At 39.9% G+C, this 13,630-nt stretch overlaps 1 protein-coding gene and 1 long non-coding RNA gene across 6 annotated transcripts in view; one reads left to right on the forward strand and one right to left on the reverse strand.

Annotated features, from left to right (window-relative positions):
- nr3c2 (nuclear receptor subfamily 3, group C, member 2) overlaps window positions 1-6,537 on the reverse strand; it is a 326,244-nt gene extending 319,707 nt beyond the window's left edge. For 4 of the 5 annotated variants that reach the window (XM_043699486.1, XM_043699456.1, XM_043699466.1 and 1 more), the window contains exons 1-2: window positions 4,537-4,695; window positions 1,713-3,515 (exon numbers count right to left, since the gene is read on the reverse strand). In XM_043699486.1, the coding sequence (XP_043555421.1) occupies window positions 1,713-3,515; window positions 4,537-4,592 (1,859 nt within the window). In that variant the 5' untranslated portion in view covers window positions 4,593-4,695. Of the gene's footprint in view, window positions 1-1,712; window positions 3,516-4,536; window positions 4,696-5,730 lie in introns of those variants that run through there. The other variant, XM_043699476.1, reaches the window with a different exon arrangement.
- The window catches only part of LOC122554453, a 47,760-nt gene continuing 39,229 nt past the window's right edge, over window positions 5,100-13,630 (forward strand). Inside the window, exon 1 of the long non-coding RNA XR_006313001.1 lies at window positions 5,100-5,172. This is a non-coding gene — a long non-coding RNA (uncharacterized LOC122554453). The remainder of the gene's footprint in view (window positions 5,173-13,630) is intronic.

The raw sequence follows: 13,630 nt of genomic DNA on the forward strand, positions 1-13,630 counted from the left end.
AGCCAAAATATTTCATCATTGGCAATATTACTGACATAAACATAAAATTTTAAAAAGTGAAATTGCAACTTTTCAAAGGATAATATTTGATATTATTTCGTTGTCGAGGGTCATGATTCCTGAACTTAGAGTTCTTGAATCCTTTGCACTTCTGATGTAATTTTGAACCAGAGGCAAATATATATCAATATTGCTTGGTTCTATAGTCACTTGCAAAATTAAAAACTATCAAATACAAACATACAATTTTGTTTTAAAAACAGTCCTATGTAGAATTGACTATTTAGAGCTTAGGGAAATATTTTCTGTGAATTAACTGAATATACATATATAAAAATAACAGTAAAACATCTTAAAATTATAATTTGAAATGCAACTTAATTCAAACAGCCTATCTTCAAGGATGTATATCAACTCCTATGTCAAACGAGTCAGCACATAAAATGAATTTGAACAGCACATTAATTCAACATTACTGTACTTGTTAATTGTGGATGAATTGGCAGAAAGGTAAGCTGTCCATTCTGTAACACATGCAATTGTTTCATTGAAGTGGAGAGATCATGATAAACCAGTAACGTGCTAAAACACCATGATATTGAGTTTATCATACATAATAAATTAGAAACTCATGTAATATCTAAATATGAGGAAGTATATTACAGAAATAACTGTATATACTTCCATGATATTGTTTTTATGTTAAAATGGAAATTAATTTGAGGTATTTTTAATTATTTATTTTAAATCTGGATGATTACCTCAAATATATGTTTCCTGCAAAGTAGAGACATGTAGCAGCTGGAAATGATAAGGAAATAGTTAACCAGCAGGAATTTGTCGGATTGCAGTTTAATCAACGGGCTCTTCTGACACATAAACAATGAAATAAATCCTAAGTAACTATGGGAATCAGAAGGCTGAGATTGAATTACATACTTCAGCGTATTTACCATTGGATACCTAAAAAGAACCTGAATAGTTTTTAAAATTGTTTTAGCTATGTTCCACTCATATGTTGCAACCATCCTCAAAACATTTAACAATTCATGCAGTCTGAAAACACACAAGAAGAAACTACAACTTGTTGCTACGTCTGACTGAATCTATAAGAAAATGCCTCACCTGAAGTTTTCGAAGTTCATTTGTTTTGCAACAAAGCATTTCAAGTTATCATCATGTTACTGCCAAATTTTCAGTTTCTATATATTATTTCATACCATCTGATAACCATTTAAAAATTTATCCAATGCCATGCATATCATAAATGGAGATTTGTTCTACACAAGTCAAAATACCTCATTGCATAAAACCTTTCAAATTTATCAAAGCAAAATGTTGAGTCGCAAAAGATTCCATTTGCCTCAAGAAGATATAATAGTAGCTTAAAATATTCAAAACAGCTAATAATGCAAGAATGTAAAACTATTGGGGAAAATAGTTACATGCTATACTTTTCTAAGTGGAATTTCTAAATTATAATTTTCTAATACAGCAATTTTGCACAGGTATCGGCATATCCTGCCTAAACTGGCACATATCATCATCAAAAATACAAATGAGTTGCCTTAAGTAATAAAATAACATACATGGCATTTCCTGCATAACTGACTAATTAAAGGTATAAGCAACATGGCAGCATTATTTCCAGATTACAGATTAACACCAATTTGAACTAATTGAACAAAATACATTGAGATTCAAGAACTCACCGTGACATTTTCTCAGGAATGTATCCTTGCAGTAGGTAGCCATCATTTCTTCCCGGGGATATGGAACTCTGTGGTGTGACAGGGTGCGACTTCCAAGATCCAAGAACAGTGCATACAGGAGTAATTAAATTCAAAAGCTGATTTCGCTGTTCTCTCATAAAAGGGCAAGGCACAGAAATTGTGCCACTGGCTCCAATTCGGTAATGAAATGATTGTCCAGTTGAATTAACACCGATGATGGTGGATGGAACTGAACAATTGGCTTGGCAGTACCCTTCATCATTTGGCTCCTGTTTGATCACTGTTGTCAGGTTGGGTTGCAAAAATGTATCATGTTCATAACTAGAGTTAGAGGAGGATGTGGGGATCCCCAAAACCCCATAAAGGTCAAAGGTGTCTCCATAACCTGCCTTTGCATCAATCAATTGATGTGCAATTTCTGAACAGGGATTATCTGAAACTTGACTAGTATACATTGAGTTCAGACAAGTGGTTTCATTCATCTCGCATTTTAGAGGCATTGAGAACATTGAATTAGATAAGTCTGAACTCCCTCTACTTAGAAAACATGCCCCACCAAAATCACTGTCTACTTCAGTTTTCATAAACTGAGTAGGATTGACGTTGTTAATTGGTCCTGGGTCTAAGCATTCATCTTTTGTTTTTTCATCCTTAAATACTTTAATTTCCTCATGTTTTTGATTTCCTGCTCTTGGGTTCTGATTGGGATTGAGGATCATTCTTGGTTCAGCAGCAGGGCTAGAAGTAGAGTAGCGCAGATTATTTACAGCAGGGCTGGAGACAGAAGAGGCCATGCTGTTGTTGTTAGGGCTAGACAAAATGTTATTATTAGCAGATACAGAAAGAGGAGAAGCAAGATTACTAGGAGTAGAAAGAGGAGAGCTCATGTTATTGGGACTGGAAACTGAAGAATGCAGGTTACTGATATTGGCAGGACTGGAGATAGAAGAGCCCAAACTGTTCATATTACTAGGACTAGATATGCTGACACTATTTATCTTAATAGGACTGGAGATAGCACAATGAACATCACTTAGGCTAGTTGTAGAAGCACTTAAATTATTGATATTGTCAGGGCTAGAGATGGAAGATCCCAGATTGCTAACAGTATCAGGACTGGATAGAGCTAAGTAATTTATTTTAGCAGGACTAGGGACACAAGAGTTAATATTAGTAGGACTTGACACTGAAGACCCCAAATTATTAAAATTTACAGGGCTAGAGATGCATGAACCCTGACTGTTTCTTCCAGGGCTTGAGGAAGAGGAACATCGTCTCATCCCTCGCTGTAATACGATAGCATTAACCTTTTCCTCCTGAAGGTTCAGTTCATGTCCACCAATTTCTGTAATATTGCTAGACCTTCCCTCCATTTGATCAGGTTGCATATTGTAGTTAAACTCACCCCCCATTTCTTTTGCGGAATTCATATACAAACCCATAGACTCAGCAACAGTTTTTGAGAGTTCTTTAGCAGATCCTAGAGTGCATTTTGGATCTGAAGCAAAAAAACCAAGGTGCTGATCTTGGTGTTGCACTTGATAATGAGGCTGATGCTGAAGGACTGGAGAGACCTCCTGACTCCTTTCTCCATCACCATTCTTCACAACTGGAGGTATGCAACTAACATTGAGGACAGTCATTGTCTTATTGTCACAGGTATCATTCTGATCTCTTCCAACATTCAAGGTCGATTTGTTTAGACTCCACTGTCTTCCAATATTCATTACTTCAGGGTAGTCAATATATCCTTTGGTTTCCATTGCTGTTTCTTTAACACACCTACAACACAATTGAATTGTATTTTAAAAAGAATAGACTCTGTTCCATTTCAGGTAGAAAGCATATCTGTGCAAGAATAATAATTCATAAAATAAATTTACAATTTGTGTTAATCGACTGCAAACATATTAAGAAAATCCAAATTAAATGCATACTTATATCCTAATGTATTTAAGAATTAAACTTTGATCAATCGTTGCAGACAGTAAGCATTCTATATAACGTTGACTTTGAGGCAAGAGTGCGTAATTAACTCGGGACAATCTATCGAAAGTTGCCGTGTATGAGTTGCCTGTTAATGAAAGAGCTGTAAACGAATAATTGTGAGATTAATGAAGTGGCGTTCCTGATATTTAGAATGTTTTTAATGCAAATGAAAAAAAAATGCAGCTGGTGTACAACTTGGTGAAGCCAAATATTATTTTGCAATGTACGATGACAGAGGGAGAATATTTAAACACGAATACATGTGTACATCACTCCGACTCGAAACAGAATTATGAGGTTAATAGCAAAAGGTGATGTGCACCAAGACAAAACCACGCAAAACAAAAGCTTACTAAACACTATATTCTCAAATTATGCAACTTTACTTCCTTTTGCGGCTCAAAAGTTTGAATAACTCGGTGTAATGTTACATAAACACTCCTGTCCAACAGTACCCCGGAGGATTTTACGGCAGGGACCACTGTCCCCCCCCCACCCCCCCACCTTTTCCTCGCAGAAGACCCAGTTAATCCCTGGGCTGGTTGACAGGTTTACACCAACTGAACCGTAGCACCAGGGCACTCTGCAAATCCACAGGCTTGTTCCTGCCGAACCGTCCGGATTTGCCCCAACTCTCCAGTCTACATTCTCAATCCCCTCGTCTCACTCGTGATTTTCGCCTCAGCCCCAACGTTTAACAGACGGCGGCTGCAGGCTTCAATTACGAGTCCGGTCTTCTTGTCAATAACGGAGCAAAAACGTTAATTAAACTGTCGGCGATGCCTTATTTTAAACACGGCTTTCGGCGACTCACCCCTGCCCGCAGACGGCTCGCTTTGACAGCTCTTTAGCTGCCTGCTGCAAGGCCATTCACATCAAAGCTAAAACACGGAGTCATGATGTTGCTCAAAATATACATGCAGTGTACACATTGTGAGCGAGTGAGTGAATTATTTTCAGCAGAAAAGGGGAGGGAATTATTCGGGGAGGGGCGCCCCTCTTTGGACCTGCTCGTTGACTGGAGAGAGGGGGGGGGCGTCCCGCCCACCGGCGGCGCGCCGATTGGCCCACGGGCGCCCGCGCTCTCGCTCTCATTGGCCGGACGGACTGTCTTTTGTCATGTCATTCAGCCAGCCCGTACGAGTGGGGCGGGGTGTCGGGTCTGCCGCAAGTCGCGAGCTTGGGGCTTCGGAGGGAGCGCGAGAGCGAGTCTGAGCGCCGGTGAACTTTCCCCCCCTCCCCTCCGCTCCGGGCCGCAGCCAACCGTCCACTGGCCGCGCGCCCAACCGTCACCACCACCTCCCCCCAAACCTCCCGCCGTAACCTGACTGTGAGAGCGTGCCCGAGCCACCTGCAGACGCTCACTTCAATAAATATAACTGCTGCAACTGAAAATATATTAAATATATTGTCAGGAAGGAGGCGGGGAAGGGTGCGGGGAGAATATCTGGTAAGACTCCACCCGGCTGACGCAATGTTAAAAAGAAAACGCGACGATTATCCTTTGGTTGGTGGAAGGTTTTGGTTTATTTATATATAAAACGCTTACTTTAAGTGAAAACCACCATTTTCGTGCAAAGCTTTTTCGACACCAGAGTGGTATCTGCATTCTTTCTATGAAGAAAGCGGTTTTCAGAATCTGTTCTCTTTCCCCCCCCCCCCCTCCTTTCATTTTTGTTTTGGTCCTTAAATCGTCACGGGAGAAAAGTTGAAGTTGGGAGGGTTTTTTTTTAATGAAACGAAAGCCGAGCTAATGGTGTCGGGAGAGAGGCGATGCGCGTTTAAATTCTGTTTCTCCAGGGAAAGGTCAATCTGCGCAACGCCTCACTGACGGGCTGACTTTCCGAAGGTTTTATTTTTAAACGGTCGCGGACAGATCATCAAGGGTTTGTCAGCCGCACTCGAGTTAACGAACCGCGAAACCGCTGCTATTCTGGCTTAATGCCTATTTAAAAAAAAAAATAAATGTATGTAGTAGATACGCAGAAACATTAAATATTGCACAAACCTTCACATCCAACTCATTGCGATATGAGGTCGGAGGAGAGTATAGCAAAAAAGATCAAATATCCTCGAGGTGCAACACTTTTATTTTTTTTTTGTTAATTAGTGAAATAAAAAAAAACAAGAAAGACTACAGTACAGAGCAAATCACTTCGATCCACGCAGTTGACGGGTTCGGTTCCCGAACGAGCTGGTTTACGTGTCCTCTGAATTGATTTCCCTCTCGGCAATCAAAGCGTCCGAGTTCGCGAAACACGGAGTCGTCAAAGAGGGGAAAGTTTCTGTCCATTGCACATTTGCCTCGAGTCCTTCCCTTTTCTTTTTCTCCCTCCCCTCTCCTCTCCTCTCCTCTCTGTGTTCTATTGCAATGCTGGGCGGTGAGGCGCTCGGACGTTGCCACTCTCACATTGCAAAGGCTCTGCTGCTGGTGTTTCTGCTGCCGTCCTGACGTCAGGCTATTTGTATTGACACTGCACTGGGCTCACTTCAAGGGGGAAACCGCTACACTGAGGAACCAGTGGGAACGTTACCATTGCAAAACCCACCCGGATCTTCTCCCTTTCTTTCACAAAACATTGTACGCAAATTTAAAATACGATATCTAGGCCACAAGTAAAGTATTAAATCGTCAACCCCCCCCCCCCCCCCCTTTACGTTTCACTGATATCTTCCTATGGTTGTTCTTCACATTTCTGCTTCTATACTTCTACTCTTACAACGTTATTGCGTCTGATCCCCCCTCTTTTTGGATGGAAAGTAGAGGGTGATGTGACAGGCAAAGGTGGTCTCCAACTCTATCACTAGCTGATCCAGTGACTCACTGCCTCTTACTATGACTGATAGAATCTCTCTCTTCTTGGTAAAGACACATGCGAAGTACTCATATAGAACCTCAAACATACCTTCTGCGTCCATGTGTAATTCCCCTTTTTGGTTCTTAGTTGCAACCTTTCTTTACTATCCTTTTACAATTGTTGTGCCCATTGAAGATGTTTGCTTTGCCATATTTTAGCTGCTGCTCTTTTTTCATGTTCTGTCCACTTCTGTCATTACTTTTTAACTTCCCCTCTGAACGTTTGATACTCATATTGATTTTCACTTGTCAACCAGAAACATCATCCAGAAACTTTCTATGCTTCAGATTACTCCATTTTTTGTCAAGAAAGAACCTCCAAATTTGTTTCTCTTCCCTTTCTTTTGTTTAAAGACAGCAATTATTTCATTACAGTCCGGCCCTGCAGTCTTTAAATTCAGTTTAGCTGGGCTAACTTCATTCTCAGCTGAAAACGTGTGCTGGAAAAGTGCAGCAGGTCAGACAGCATCCAAGGAGCAGGAGAATCAACATTTTGGGCATGAGCCCTTGTTCAGGAATGAGGAAAGTGTGCCAAGCAGGCTAAGATAAAAGGTAGGGAGGAGGGTCTTGAGGGAGGGGCATTGGAAATGCGATAGGTGGAAGGAGGTTAAGGTGAGGGTGATAGGCCGGGGTGGGGGCGGAGAGGTCAGGAAGAAGATTGCAGGTTAGGAAGGTGGTGCTGAGTTCGAGAGTTGGGACTGAGACAAGGTGGGGGGAGGGGAAATGAGGAAACTGGAGAAATCTGAGTTCATCCCTTGTGGTTGGAGGGTTCCTAGACAGAAGATGAGGCGCTCTCCTCTTATTTTCTCTTACTTTGACTCTATCGAATGGCATTCTATTACTGACTTTAGTGTGCACTGTCTCTTTCAGTCCTTTGTGTATCTTGCTTTTCCTTTCCATTGTTATATCCTTCAGAACCAGTCCCAACATCCCAAAACTTTATCCACCAATTCGCCAATGTATTCATCTGTTCTACTCTTCTATTTTTATACTTACTAGCTCATGGATTAGGAAGTAATCCAGATCAGTATCTTTGAGATACTGCTTGTTAGCCTTTTTTTCCCAGCTCCCAAAAGCTGCTTGCCTTTTCCTTCTTTCCACTTGTGGTATTGGTACTGACGTGGACCACTGCTGGAAAAATGTAATAATTATTTTTCAATTAGCAATTCTCTTTCTTTCTGACGCCCGATACTGAAGTTTATAGGACAATAAATAAAACACTATTCCAGATGTACAATCAAAACACTTCATTTTATTCTACCTCATTCGCAGCTATTATTTCACAAAAACAAATGCTTTGTATAACATTTGTCACAATAAAAGTTTTGTATTGCATCTCAGTGTTTTCAAAATAATTTGAAGAGAAGCTACTGAGTCCTAGAAGTTAAGGACCTCTTTCATATTCCTAATGAAAGCTAACCAAATAGTACTGAATGATGCATTAATGAAAATTAGCTACTTTTCACAATTCAAATTCAACTCAGAGTCACAACTCCCAGCAAAGCTTTGAGAATAGAGTGCAGGTTCATAGCTCCTTGAAAGTGGAGTTGCAGGTAGATAGGATAGTGAAGAAGGCGTTTGGTATGCTTTCCTTTATTGGTCAGAGTATTGAGTACAGGAGTTGGGAGGTCATGTTGCGGCTGTACAGGACATTGGTTAGGCCACTGTTGGAATATTGTGTGCAATTCTGGTCTCCATCCTATTGGAAAGATGTTGTGAAACTTGAAAGGGTTCAGAAAAGATTTACAAGGATGTTGCCAGGGTTGGAGGATTTGAGCTATAGGGAGAGGCTGAAAAGGCTGGGTACCTGGGGTCGGGGAGTCCAGAAGAACTAGAGGTAGGTTTAGGGTGAGAGGGGAAAGATATAAAAGAGACCTAAGGGGCAACTTTTTCACGCAGAGGGTGGTAGTAGTATGGAATGAGCTGCCAGAGGAAGTGGTGGAAGTTGGTAGAATTGCAACATTTAAGAGGCATTTGGATGGATATATGAATAGGAAGGGTTTGGAGGGATATGGGCCGGATGCTGGCAGGTGGGACTAGATTGGGTTGGGATATCTGGTCGGCATGGACGGGTTGGACCGAAGGGTCTGTTTCCATGCAGTACATCTCTATGACTCTAAATTTTGAGGCCTTCAAATACACATTTCATTAAGACACTTAAAGTCAGTGAATATAACTCAGTAGAAAAATTTAATATTACAGTGAAATATATTACTTTTAAGTTTTATGATTTGGAGATGCTGGTGTTGGACTGGGGTGTACAAAGTTAAAAACTACGCAACACCAGGTTATAGTCCAATAGGTTTATTTGGAAGCGCTGGCTTTCGGAGTGCTGTTCCTTCATCAGGTCTTTGTGGCATATAAGATCGTAAGACACAGAAATTATAGCAAAAGTTTACAATGTGATGTAACTGAAATTATATGTATAAAAAAGACCTGAATTGTTTGCTAAGTCTCTCATCTTTTAGAGTGTACCTGTTGGTTTCAGTTCTTTCATATGCAAATTGCAGAACTTTTTTAAATTTGCATTCTCAAGTGAACTTTAGCAATTGGTCAAAATCAACTTTAACAATTGGTGTCAAGTCGACCCAGATAATGCATTTAAGTGTGAGGTGCCCTGTGTGAGAATGTCTGTGCCACAATGTTCAGACTGATTCTAATCTAAAAAATGGATATACAGAATCTTACATGGATTCATACAGTTTTTGAGCAAAACAAACTAATTCTGCAAGTACAAATTCAACCCACAAGCTTATGTGGGTGTGTGTGGTGGGGTTATGAGTGTTTGTGAGAGTGTGTGTATGTGTGAGTGTGAGTGTAAAGGAGTATAAGTCTGTGAGAGGATGCATGTGAGTGTGGGATTGTATGTGTGAGCGTATGAGAGAAACCTCGTGTATGAGAGAGGGTCTGCGTGAGTGTATGGGTCAGTAGTTGTGTGTGTGTGGTGCAGTGGGGTCACCCGTAGTGTGACATGAACCCAAGGTCCTGGTTAAGGCCATTGCCATTGGTACCGAACTTGGCTATAAGCCTCTGCTCGGCCACTTTGCGTTGTTGCCTGTCCCGAAGTCTGCCTTGGAGGACGGTCACCCAAAGGTCCGAGGTCGAATGTCTCAGACAGCTGAAGAGTTCTCCGACTGGGAGGGAACACTACTGTGTGTTGATTGTTGTGCAGTGTCCATGCATCCGTCGCCGCAGCCTCTGCTCGGTCTCGCCAATGTAACATGCCTCAGGGCATCCTTGCCTGCAGCGTATGAGATAGACAACGTTGGCTGAGTGGCATGAGTACCTGCCACATACATGGTGGGAGGTGTCCCCACGCGTAATGGTGGTATCTGTGTTGACATTCTGACACATCTTGCAGCATCTACGGTAACTTTAAAAATGTTCTGTGATTTACATATGAAAAACTGAAGCCAACATGTTCATCCTAAAAGATGAGAGAATTGACAAACAATCCAGGTCTTTTTCAATATATAATTTCAGTTACATCACAGTGTAAACTTTTGTTATAAATTCTGTGTCTTATGATCTTACACTCCACAACCACTATGAAGGAGCAGCGGTCCAAAAGCTGGTGCTTCCAAATAAACCTGTTGGACTATAACCTGGTTTTGTGTAATTTTTAACTTTTAATTGTTAACTCTCATTTGGACAGTTTAATTCAAGAAGAACGAACCAAAGAAAGAATCATTTTGAGCGATTTGTGGAAAGTCAGTGGTCACATTGTGCATTCAAAGGATGATATATCACCAATATGAAATATTAGCTATTTTGATTTATACAAGGTGACATCTTAAAAATTTAAGGTCCAACACAGCATCGCCTACAGGATTTACAGATACTGCAGGTTCTTGTAACAAGGCTTTAATTACACGACACATATAACAAATTTTAGCCCGATAGATGTAAATATGTAAGTGTCACGACTTACTCTCACAGCAGTTTATACTCTGTTTTATCCGACCCAACTATGCACATCGGTCAAAGTTCTCTTACACAAAAACAAATGGTTGGAGAAACTCAGCAGGCCTGGCAGCACTGTGTGGAGAGAATACAGGGTTAATGTTTCAAGTCCAGTGACCCTTCTTCAGAAAGTTCTCTTTCTTTAGTTTCTACACTAAAATCCTGATGAGTTGAGTCCTAGGGAATCTCCCACAAATTTATGATAGTCAAGAATGCACTATTGTCACATGAATGCATCTGCATGTGACCTGATTTGCCTCCAAGACAATTTTGGAGCCAATTATCTGTCACTGCTGTCATAACCAGAGCACCCTAACTGCTTACCACATGGAAAATTATGCCTTGCCTTATTTTGAATTGACAGTGCAGATGAACTCCTTGTTCCGAGCCTATTTTTCAGGATGATTCTTCTTTCATTTAGGATTGGAATGGGTAGGAATCTTCTCTGCTTGGACAACTTTAAACTTACTCAACATCAAGGCAGACAATCAGAGAGAGAGAGAGACCACCTGTCGAACTGTTCCAAATTGTTTGCCTTATGTTTCAAAATGGTATATAAACTAAATAGTGGAATTCCCCCACTCCTTTTGATGTCTGTTTTTCACTTTGCACTTCAGTTTTCTGCTTGTTGTATCAAATTCACCATCATCTAATTAACCAGATTTTTAACTTTGTCACAGATTTAGCCGTACTTGCAGGTGTTTTACATTCTATCTCAGGGAGATCTCATATGAAGAATTGTCCAGTGCTCCAGGATTTTGCACTTGTGCATAACCTAACTCAGCTTTGATTGCCTGACATAGTCATCTGACAAGCTTAGACAAGATCGGCAATCCTAGAATTATCAGTTTGGAATTTCAGCTTATCGCAGGTATCATTCTATTAGATTTGCTATTTGGCCAGCCGAAATGTCAGATGAATTTACCACAACCAGAATTTTATGTCTTCGGTTTGTCTCATCATAATTTTGCTTTATAGGTGTTTTACCCTCAACCTTAAATGAGCATCTCTAACTGCACAAGCCTTCATTCAATCATTTCCATTTTATGCCCAACTATTCTTAGGTAATTAATATGAGTGGAAAATGAAGGAAAAAAGCAGGCTTTTTCTTTTAAATTGGTGGGTTCTCCAACCTGTCCATTTTCAGATACTTATTGAGCCTTTTTAGAAATTCAGGAGTAATTCCCCTATTGAGTTTTCTTTTTTATGAGCATGCATAGCAATCGAGATAGATAGTAACAGATGGCTGGAACCTACAACTCTCATGTTTTGTCAAATGGTGACATCACATTATTCTCCTGTCATGTGGAATATTATAATTCTATTTTACCAGGTTGATCCAATGATTGATAATGTTGCAACTATATTTATAAGTTATATAATTGTGACCAATGTCAAATTAAAATATCATGAGAATGCCAATCAAAGTTTCTGCAGTGCTTCCTATAAAATGTTTCCAGTGGATGGTTTGAAAATTTTCCAGTAAGCTTGTTACTACTTCTCTCCATTTCCCATGTGGTGCAAAATCTGATGCTTTAACTTTTAAAATGTAGTATTCACCTGGCTATGTAAAACAAAAATATTGGAATCAAGTAACATTTATGAAAAATATGGCTAACATTTGATTTAAAATTTTAAGCACCACTTTTGTATTGTATACTATCATGGTTTACCTATCTTCAATTTTACAATAATACAGAAACAGAGGTATCACGTCATTAACATTGAAATTTTATAACGGAACAAATAATCATAGTCAAAAAAAATTATACAAATGTCTTTCCATCAAAAGACAGTTCTACACACTTGTATCACTTTAGTTCTTGTCATAAGACTGACATAGTTTGTTGATGTCCTTGAAAAATTTGAAGTTATGAACTCCCTTGAATGATAATGAATGCCTCAGACAATAAAGTATTCAGATATCTGAATGCTTTTAAACAACCTCTGCCTTTTAGTTCAGTTTTATTCATTTATCTGGTGATGTGTTCCAGATCAACAATCTCAAAGTAGAAAGTGCAATTGTGTATTTGGAAATCAAGTTAACTACAGTTTTTGAAATATTTCATTTCCTTAATGCAGTATCAGTTCTGATCCAAAGGCAATGAAGTATTTTCTTCTAGTCCCACCAAGAATGTACATTCAGTGTTTCATTTTCCATCTGTTTCCTGGTACCAGAGATCCTGTCAGCCAAGAACAGAGAGATTTGTATATAGAAAACAATCTGCTGTATTGGATGTAAGGCTTCTTGTGTTAACCTCAGCACCAAAGTCTGTCAAGAGTTAAGTCCAAAGATTGCAAATAAGTTGCAGCATAGAGGCCATGACATTCATAAACTGAAAACAGTTGGGGTAATCACAATGTACAATTAATCCATCACTGTTACTTCCAATGCAGGCAGCAAGCAAGTTTTGTGCTGCTTTCTTATTTCCATGATTGCAGTATGTAGCCAATGATAATTATACTGTTGAGTGGCAGCATTGAGTGGCATGCCTTAGCTTGGTACACAAAGTTAAAGTTTGAGTTCAAGACAGCCTGCCATCTTGCATCTCTGATGACAGTTTATAATTTGAAACATTGACTCTGTTTCTCTCTCCACAAACTGAACTGCTGAGTATTTCTGTTTTTCTATCATGAAGGGGTGGTGTATTTGGCTAGAGAAAATACTGCAATGACTGGGGAAGAATTTCTCCATGCCCAGTCTTTCCCCTCCTGTCCACCTTACACACAACTGTCACAGATGCTGGGAGACATCGTCTCCCCTGTTGCATGTAACTTTAGGGAGTATTTTAGAAGGAACACATGCAAATGTTGTGACACCTTGCATGAATAGCCTGCAGACAGATCAGGAAGAGAGGGTAGCACAGCTACCATATCACAAGTGGAGACATATTCATGTGTGTTCTACTGCGGTGGGCTCAAATGGAAACTTGTGTGAGGCAGCATACATAAAATGGCTGATAGATATGCACATAAACGTCTTTAGTGCATTGACATATCTGCTTGTAGTTATTATTAGTGATTGTGGAGAAGACTGGCATGCAATATTTGCGGAGCTTGAACTCCATCCTTTCCAGTGTGGAAGTAG

Source organism: Chiloscyllium plagiosum, chromosome 1, assembly GCF_004010195.1.
Source record: "Chiloscyllium plagiosum isolate BGI_BamShark_2017 chromosome 1, ASM401019v2, whole genome shotgun sequence".
NCBI classification, from domain to species: domain Eukaryota; kingdom Metazoa; phylum Chordata; class Chondrichthyes; order Orectolobiformes; family Hemiscylliidae; genus Chiloscyllium; species Chiloscyllium plagiosum.